The 9,327-nt window shown below is 49.8% G+C and overlaps 1 protein-coding gene across 2 annotated transcripts; it reads left to right on the top strand.

The window, feature by feature from the left end:
* Positions 1-4,159: 4,159 nt before the first annotated feature.
* Positions 4,160-9,306, top strand: NSUN5 (NOP2/Sun domain family, member 5). 2 transcript variants are annotated; one of them, XM_012640333.1, is made up of 10 exons: positions 4,160-4,325; positions 4,460-4,582; positions 5,093-5,267; positions 5,346-5,454; positions 7,356-7,494; positions 7,579-7,694; positions 8,051-8,189; positions 8,555-8,643; positions 8,726-8,866; positions 8,941-9,306. In XM_012640333.1, exons 1-10 carry the CDS (start codon positions 4,233-4,235, stop codon positions 9,053-9,055), a joined length of 1,239 nt encoding a protein of 412 aa, XP_012495787.1. In that variant the 5' UTR covers positions 4,160-4,232; the 3' UTR covers positions 9,056-9,306. The 2 variants fall into 2 exon arrangements, with proteins under 2 accessions (XP_012495787.1, XP_012495786.1); XM_012640332.1 differs by having other exon boundaries at positions 8,051-8,229; positions 8,433-8,643.
* Positions 9,307-9,327: the final 21 nt, after the last annotated feature.

The raw sequence follows: 9,327 nt of genomic DNA, 5'->3' as shown, positions 1-9,327 counted from the left end.
TCCCAACTGCTTCTTCCTGCTGGTGGTAGTGACACCCTAAAATGGGCACTCCACCCTCCCCTGTGGGATGGCTGATATCTGTGGGACAGAAGAGGCCTGGCAGATACCTAAGTCACTAAATCCAATGGACAGTTCTGCATCTCATCTCCCTCGACCCTCCATCACTGCCGCTTTTGCTTCCTTCCTGCTTCCTGAAACATTTCTGCCTCACTTGTGTTCCCTGAGAAACAGACTGGGAGGAACATTCCAGCCCATGAAGTTTGTTTGGGAGTTAAGTGGGCGGGTGACACTGGGAAAGAGAGGCAGCCCAGAGAGGAGCATTATGGAACCAGCCCCCGCGGCAGGCGCTGGAGCTTCATCCCACGGGGACTGGGGATCCTTCTCAGCAGTGAATGAGAGAGCCGAGTATCTGTACCTCCGCACCTGTCAGTCACTGCTTAACGAATGCCCGTCGGGGGACAGTAATTCCTGTGCCCTTCTGACTCTGTGCCCACAGGCAGAGTGGGTTCTGGAAGCAGCAGGGGGGAATCCCTCTGACCGAGGTGCTGGTTCTGGCCACTGGAAGTCACACTGGGCTGGGATTACAGGTGTGTGCCACCAGGTAAGAGGGTCTGAGGGCACCTGGGCAGGTGGCAACAGCAGCCCTTGGCTTCCACATGGCCCTCCTGCTGCCTCTTCCGGGTCTCCTTCAGGGATTCATCCTCCCTCCTGGCTGCTCAAAAGAATGAGGGCCCCATAGCTCCTCTTTCTGTTGTCTACACATCCACACCCACGGCGTCAGTTGTCACTTCTACAGGGATGACTGGGCAGTTTACTCTCCAGTAGACCTGTCCTTATGGTGCAGATCCCTCCAGCCACTTGGCAGCCCCTTGGATGTCAAAGGCATGTCATGATCTTCTTACGGCCCCATCCCCCAAACTTAACATGTAGCTGAGGTTTCCTGTGGCCACCATAACAAATTACCACAAACTTCGTGGCTTAAAACAACAGAAACGTATTCTCTTACAGTTCTGGAGTCCAGAAGTCTAAAATCAAGATGCCGGTGGGGCCATGACCGCCCCTGGAGACCATCGGGGAAAATCTTTTCCTTTCCTCCTACAATCAGGTGGACGCTGACACTCCTCAGTGCTCCTTGGCTTGTGGCCACATCATTCCAGTCTCTGCCTCCATTTCCACATGGCCTTCTCCGCTCCTGTATGCGTTGGTCTACTCTACCTCTGCCTCTCTCTCATAAGGACACTTATACTGCTATTTAGGGCCCACCCAGATAACCCAGGATAATCTCCTTATCTCAAAATCCTTCACTTAAACACATCTACAAAAATATTTTCCATAAAAAGTAATGTTTCCAGGCACCAGCAATTAGGACCTGCCACCTCTGGGTGGCCATGACTTAGCTTACCATACCAGGCTTCCCCATCCTCCCAAGGGGCACGCCACCACTGTGTCAATTGCCCAGATAGGAAACCTGTGAGTTATTCTTGACCTGTCCCTCCTCCTGACCAAGTTCTGTGGATCTAACTCTTAGACAGCAGTTGTACTGCCAACGTTAACTGAACTCCACTGCCACCAACTCAGTCCAGGCCAGCACTCCTCGCCTAGGTGACTGTCATGATCTCTACTGATCTCCCTGCCTCGACTCTGTACCCTCAGTTGTATGCCCACACTGTAGCCAGACTGCTCTTTTAAAGAAGTAAATTTGAATACATCATTCCTCCACTTAAAACCCTTCCATAGACTCCCATTTCTCTCAAGACTGAAATCCTTATTGTGGCTTTTGAGGCCCTGGACCATACCCACATTACTTACTGCATCTGGCCATATGGGTCCATTTCAGGTACCCAAAGACCCCAGCTGCTTTCTTGCTTTAGGGCCCTTACACATGCTGTTCCTCCTGAGCCACATGATCTCAGCCTGGACGGTCCAAGTCCTAGCTCTGAGACTGATGTGGGTGCTGGTGGAGAGACGGGACAGGCATTGTGGACCACATCTACTTTGAGCTGCTGGGACTTTCTCTGTCATTACACAGAAAGCACCTGTCTAAGAATGGAGCCTTCAGAGGACACATGGCAGAGGAAGATAAGACAATAAACATAGACACACAAAACTGAACAAGTTCAGGTTCTAATTTGTAAGCTTGCTGATAACATTTGAGCCCCTAGATCCAGCCATGCCTGAAATCAGTACCTTGATCCCCCAACCTCTTGGACTTCCTACTTGTGTAAGTAAATAACCCTCCTTCCTCTTTTGTTTGCTTTAATTAGCTGGGTTTTTGTCACTTGCTACCAAAAGGGTCCTGACCCAATTTGGAGGTCACCTCTGGATATGTGGCCAAGAGTTTCTAGACCCTGCTAGAGAGCTGATAGGTTAGCCTTTCTCTTTCACATGCAATCGTATTTAAACAAGCTAACAAGCTTTGGCCCCAGTCCACTTCTACCCATACCTGTTACCCATTCACCTGCAGGAGGGATGACTCTTTCAGGATGGGTCAACTCCAGCACAGCTGGTCATCCAACATCACATCAATTTGTGCTCATTCAGTCATTCACTCCTTCAACAGTTATTAATTATAATAGGTCCTTTTATTCTTCTTCTTCTTTCTTTTTTACTAGCACTGCAGACACAGGGCCTCAAAAAAAATGGGTTAAGACTCAGAATTATTCCTCTCCAAAGAAATGTGTAGCAAAAGGCAAAAGATTTATATGATCCGAAGAGAAACTAGAGTATATTATTATACTAGGTCCTTATTGTGAGAAAGACACTGGTCTAGAAGGTAGGGATAGATTCGTGTCAAGACAGACAAAGTCTTTGCCTGCATAGAGTGAGTTGGGAAGACAGATGACAAACCATAAATAAGATTACCATATATGGAAAATATGCTATGAGGAAAATAAAACAGGTGATGGGATTTGATGGGGGAGGGTCTACTAAAAGATCACTGATTAACCTAGGCTGGGCGCTGTGGCTCATGCCTGTAATCCTAGCACTTTGGGAGGCTGGGGCAGAAGGATCACTTGAGCTCAGGAGTTCAAGACCAGCCTGAGTAAGAGTGAGACTCCGTCTCTAATGAAAATAGAAAAAATTAGCCGGGCTTGGTGGCACTTGCCTGTAGTCCCAGCTGCTTGGGAGGCTGAGGCAGAAGGATTGCTTGAGCCCAGGAATTTGAGGTTGCTGTGAGCTAGGCTGATGCCATGGCACTCTAGTCCAGGCAACAGAGTAAGACTCTGTCTCAAATAAAAAAAAAAAAGTAAAAATCCCCCCTAGAGATAGAGGAGTTGGTTAAAGCTTTAAACAACTCAGTAATTTTAATGTAGACTAGAGTCAATCCTCTGGGAAAATGTTTGCTGATGTGCTGTTAGCAATCCCAGCAGGGCAGGCTGGGATATTCCATTTCATGAGTGCCTGTCTACCTGAATGCTTGAGATACATGTATACCGGGTTTATTCATTTTGTTCAATAAACCTATTATGTACCACAACAGGTATTGGGGACACAGAGACAACTACCATTCAATTCCTGTCCTCCCAGAGCTCAGGCTGGGGAAAACGATCCTACAAATGAATCACTGCAAGCCATGGACAAAGGCAAGCCATAGGGAAACAAAGTTAGAGCCCTTCCTTACCTCATATGCCAAAATGAACTCTAAATGGATTAAAGGTTTGTGGAGGGAAAAAAAAAAGCCATAAGTGATTTCTATATTGTAGGGGTGTGAAAGGACTTCCAAGCATGACACCAAAGGCACACACCATAAAAGAAAAGATGTCCACAACAACCGTAAGCCACATGAAAAGGCAACAATGAACCGGAAAAACCTCAATACCTAAGACAAGAGGTATATGTTGTTAATACCTAATGGGCACTAAGGGACAGACGGTAGAAAACTGAGCAAAAGACATTAATATGTGATAACATAGCATATGACCAATAATTGTGAGGGTATTCAACCTCAATAACGAAAATTAAATGAAAACGGCAGTAACATCCCATTATTTGCCCATCAAATTCGCAAAATTGAAAATAGAAACAGAAAAACTAGTGAAAAAGTGGCGAAATGGGCTCCCAAAGCCGCACTCCTTACCATGGCTGCTGTATAAACCGATACACACCTCTGGAGTACTTAGACGGGGACTGGGGTTCCGGTCCCGAAAGGTCCGTGACCTTTGACCCCGGAAGTCCAGCCGAGCGCAGAGCCAGGCGTGATTTGCGACTGAGCCGTAAAGGTGCATGGGAATATGGCGCTGTACGCGGCTGCGGCGGCCGTGCTGGCGGGCGTGGAGAGCCGCCAGGGCTCCATCAAGGGGCTGGTGTACTCCAGCGGCTTCCAGGTAGCGGGGCCAGGCGCAGGCCGTGGGGGGTAGAGAGGGGCAAGGCCGATCTGGGCGGGGAGCGGGTGGCGAGGCTTGGCGCGGGGGTCAGCGCTGCCCCCCGGCACAGCGTGTCTCCCCTGGGCCACTCGCAGAACGTGAAGCAGCTGTACGCGCTGGTGTGCGAGACGCAGCGCTACTCCGCCGTGCTGGACGCCGTGATCGCCAGCGCCGGTCTCCTCCGCGCCGAAAAGAAGCTGCGGCCGCACCTGGCTAAGGTGACAGGCGGAGGGTGGTGTGGGGCCAGGGAGAGAGCCATGAGGGTTAGGGGGTCTGTAACCTGGTCACAACTCAGCTGCCACGCACGGCGTGATTGGAACTAGTCGCTCATCAGAAATCGAGCAGCCCCTCATTGGGTTACGAATTGAGAAGGTGTGAAAATGCTCTAATTTCGATGTATGTGTGAAGGATTAAGTAGGAACAGAAGTACAAAGTAGCGCTGGCACAGACTAAGAAAACGGAAGGGTAATTTTGGCAAGGAGGCGGAGTTGGGGTCCACAGCTCCGCTGGTGAGTATCCATGGGGAAAGGGTCCAGGACTGAGAAGATGCTAGGTACCAATCCTCTATCTGTCCTCAATTACTTGTGCGATCCTGGATAAGGTACCCCACCTTTACCTGTAACCGTCTGGACACGTGGTGTGTTTAGCTCTTCCAGCTCCAACACTCCGTAGAGTTCTAAGGCATTAATGCTTGGATTTTTTGTTGTTCTTTGTTTGCCCATCCCCAGGTGCTAGTATATGAGTTGTTGTTGGGAAAGGGCTTTCGAGGGGGTGGAGGCCGATGGAAGCCTATGCTGAGCCGGCACCAGGCAAGGCTCAAGGCTGAGTTAGCCAGGCTCAAGGTTCATCGGGGTGTGAGCCGGAATGAGGACTTGCTGGAAGTGGAATCCAGGCCTGGCTCAGGTGAGCTGGAAGGAGTTGTGGGGGTAGGGCAGAGGAGGGGGCCATGCTCCTGCCCGCTCACCACTGATTGCTTCTTAGCCTCTCAGGTGCCTCGATTTGTGCGAGTGAACACTCTCAAGACCTGCTGTGATGATGTAGTTGATTATTTCAAGAGACGAGGTTTCTCCTACCAGGGTCGGGCTTCCAGGTGAGAGCTTAGATCCCAGCCTGGCTGCCCTCATCTAGGGAGGTGTCTGGGGGCACTGGGAAGAGAGACTGGGTGGTTGTGACTATACTCTGTGGGTTTTCTTCCTACCTACCTTTCCAGCAGTTTCTCCATCTCCTTCCAAGGCCTGTCTTCCTCTCATCCCTTTAAACATTGATACTCCCGGGAGTCCCATCCTACATTCTTCATTAGTATTCTTCAGTTTTTGTCTCTAGCTTTAACCCCTACCTCCCCGCTGATGATTCTGTCTCCCAGTATACACTTCTCTTGTACTCCTACCTCCTCAAGTTCATATATCTGCCCCACAGGTACCACAATCGCTGCATATGTCAAATTGAATTCAATCATCTTCCATTTTATTTTTTTTATTTTTTTGAGACAAGAGTCTCTGTTGCCAGGGCTAGAGTGCTATGACATCAGCCTAGCTCACAGCAACCTCAAACTCCTGGGCTCAAGCGATCCTCCTGCCTCAGCCTCCTGAGTAGCTGGGACTACAGGCACGCGCCACTATGGCCGGCTAATTTTTTCTATTTTTAGTTGTCCGGCTAATTTCTTTCTATTTTTAGAAGAGACGGGGTCTCGCTCTTGCTCAGGCTGGTCTTGAACTCCTGAGCTCAAACAATCCGCCCGCCTCGGCCTCCCAGAGTGCTAGGATTACAGGCATGAGCCACCATGCCGGCTTTCCATTTTAAACTTTACAACTCATGCATCCCTATTTTAACATAACAAATATCACCATCATCCACCCATTTAGTCAAGCCAGAAACTGCATCATCCTAGATGCCTCTCTTCTCTCCCTCCATTTACTGCTCTACCTTTAGCATTGTTCTCAAATCCAGTTTTTTCTTTTCATCCTCTTGGACATTGCCTAGGTTTAGGCACTCATCAGTTCCTATCAGGGTGGGTAAAAGAACCCCCTAGACTGGCCTCCCTACTTCCAGACTATCTCGCTGCATTTTCCTCCTTGTAGTTGGCTGCAGAAAGATCTGAAACCAGATCTGATACCATTACTCCTCTGCTGAAACCCTTTCATGCCTCTCCATTGTGCTGTTCCTCCTGCCTCCTCTCCAGGCCTGTCTGCATGGTGCTCCGTGCACTGGGTATTCAGGCACAGTTGCTGGTCCCTCCCCTGACGTTTCCCCACTTCCACTGGACTCACACCTACCTCCTGTTTTGTCCTTTGCCAGCCCTGAAAGGTGCCTCTGCGCTCCCTTTTCCCCAATCTGTTTTAGATATTCTTTCTTCTGCCTCTAGCATGTTACCTGGAGACCAGGGTGGAATAGTAGAGAATGGCTTTGTTGGGTTTGAATTCCAGCTCTGCCACTTGATAGCTTTCTGAACTGAGGCATGTGACTCTCTCAGCCTCTTTCTATGTTGGTCAGGTGGAATGGACAGTACTCCTTTGCAGAGTTACAGTGACTGTCACTTTAACCTAAGCTCCTTGTATTACCAACTCCTCACCCATCAGGAATCAGCTCAGCTCTTACCTCCCCCTGCACCCCTATAAAGTAACCTTTCCCCAAAGCTGTGCTTGAACAGTAATTGCTAACATTTATTGAGTGCTTAGTTTGTGCCAAGTATTTTGAGTTTATTAACTTATTTAATCCTCACACCTACCATTTTACAAAAGTGCAGATTAGGGCTGGAGATTAAATCACTTGCCCATGCTCACTGCTGGTAGGTGGTAGAGGTGGGGTCGTGAACCTAGTCAGTCTGGCCTGAGAACCCATTCTCTTAACTGCTGATTCTGCTGCCTCTGTCTTATCACTGTTTTATTTCTTCATAGCCATTTCAAATATTTGTTGCATGAAAAACAGTTAAAATGGGGCCTGGCATGGAGGAATTCAGGAAATGTTGAATTAATGGTTTTTATTCCCTGGCAGCCTTGATGACTTAAGGGTCCTCAAAGGGAAGCATTTTCTTCTGGATCCCTTGTTGCCAGAGCTGCTCGTGTTTCCTGCCCAGACAGATCTGCATGAACATCCACTGTACCAAGCTGGTCACTTCATTCTACAAGACAAGGTTAGGGAAGATGAGGGGAGCAAGGGGGGATGGGGGATAAACCAGCCTGGGGTCTGTGTTCACCTGACTCCTGTGCCCTGCCAGGCCAGCTGTCTCCCAGCCATGCTGCTGGCCGCTCCACCAGGCTCCCATGTCATTGATGCATGTGCTGCCCCAGGCAATAAGACCAGTCACTTGGCTGCTCTTCTGAAGAACCAAGGGTGAGTGCCACGGTCCAGAAGGGGATGGGGTCTGATCTGTATTCTGCAATAGGTCATGAAGGCTGAAAGGATGCCTTCCCTTAACTATTTCCTGCTGAACCTAGAGCAGTTCGTGGTATTAGCCCCATGCTAAGGTTCCCAGTGGGTTGCAGGTGTGAGATGTAGATGCCTTAGCCCTTGGGGCAGAACCCCCAAGTCAGTTACCTCTGATCTGGACCCTCGTAGGCCATTTATTTAATAAATATTATTTCTGTGGCCTGACTTTAACATACATGTTATTGTTGTATATGTCAGAGCTATAGGCCCTTAGTGCTGCATAAATTCTCACCTTACCCCCGCTGTGCTCTCTGCCCCAGGAAGATCTTTGCCTTTGACCTGGATGCCAAGCGGCTGGCATCTATGGCTACTCTGCTGGCCCGGGCTGGAGTGTCTTGCTGTGAGCTGGCCGAGGAGGACTTCCTGACAGTCTCACCCTCAGACCCGCGTTATTGTCAGGTCCGCTACATCCTGCTGGATCCTTCGTGTAGTGGCTCTGGTGAGATGGGGACAAAGTGTGGCCGAGGGACTCGCAGGTCCAGAGTAGTCTAGAGCTCAAGTAGCAGTAGTTCATTTTGGTCTTTGTCTGCTCTTTAATGGTGTTGGGAGCCTAGGCTAAAAGTTCAGTTCTATAAAGTGAGGACTTCAGTACAAAATAAGGCAGGTTGTAAAGCTATGTAAGAAAAACACTCTTCTCCTTAGGTATGTTGACCAGACAGCTGGAGGAGCCAGGGGCAGGCACACCTAGCAAGGAACGCTTGCGCGCCCTGGCAGGGTTCCAGCAGCGAGCTCTATGCCACGCGCTCACTTTCCCCTCCTTGCAGCGCCTCGTCTATTCCACATGTTCCCTTTGCCAAGAGGAGAACGAAGATGTGGTGCAAGGTGCCCTGCAGCAGAACCCAGGGGCCTTCAGGTAACGGGTGTCCACCAGGGTCTTAAGGAGGGGGGCTGAGCTGTTCTCTTTTACCCAGAGTCTGTGCTGTTTCTTCTCCCAGGCTAGTTCCTGTCCTGCCCTCCTGGCCCCACCGAGGCCTTAGCACTTTCCCAGGTGCCGAGCACTGCCTCCGGGCCTCCCCGGAAACCACACTCACTGGTGGCTTCTTCATTGCCGTCATTGAACGGGTAGAGGTGCCAAGGTGAGTTGAGCGGGGGGCCTGTTGGAAGATGTTGGATAATTGGGGCACATCTAACTTCTATACTTTTCTTCTAGCTCAGTCTCACAGGCTGAAGCACTGGCACCGGAACTTATGCCTAGCCCGGCCCCAAAGAGAAAGAAAAGACGGCGGAAAGCGGCGGCTGGTGCTAGCACATTGCCTGGCACGTAGCAGGTGCTCAAAGCCTTTGACTTTTTCCTGGTAGGAGATGAAGATGCCAGTCCGCCTCTCTACTGAGAACCCACGGACCCTCATACCCAGGCAGCAGTTTGGGTTTTGAAAGGTTATTTTTACTCCTGTAGGAAGTTAACTGGTGACCCTGTTTCTGCAGCTGGAAAGACAGAGTGGATTTCCCAGTCCTTTGGGTCCCTCTCCCTGGCCTGTGTTTTTGCTGGTGAGAGAAGTGCTGCCCACAAAAATAAAAAGCAGAACATGGCCCATGA

Source organism: Propithecus coquereli, unplaced genomic scaffold (genome assembly GCF_000956105.1).
Source record: "Propithecus coquereli isolate 6110/MARCELLA unplaced genomic scaffold, Pcoq_1.0 Scaffold150, whole genome shotgun sequence".
NCBI lineage: Eukaryota > Metazoa > Chordata > Mammalia > Primates > Indriidae > Propithecus > Propithecus coquereli.
This window is presented reverse-complemented; position numbering and strand designations above follow the sequence as displayed.

Excerpts from the sequence above, each read along its gene's own strand:
- NSUN5 (XM_012640332.1), top strand. The coding sequence starts at position 4,233 with ATGGCGCTGTACGCGGCTGCGGCGGCCGTGCTGGCGGGCGTGGAGAGC. Across the intron at positions 4,326-4,459 it reads TGTACTCCAGCGGCTTCCAG|AACGTGAAGCAGCTGTACGC; the intron begins GTAGCGGGGCCA and ends GGCCACTCGCAG. Across the intron at positions 8,230-8,432 it reads TCCTTCGTGTAGTGGCTCTG|GTATGTTGACCAGACAGCTG; the intron begins GTGAGATGGGGA and ends TCTTCTCCTTAG.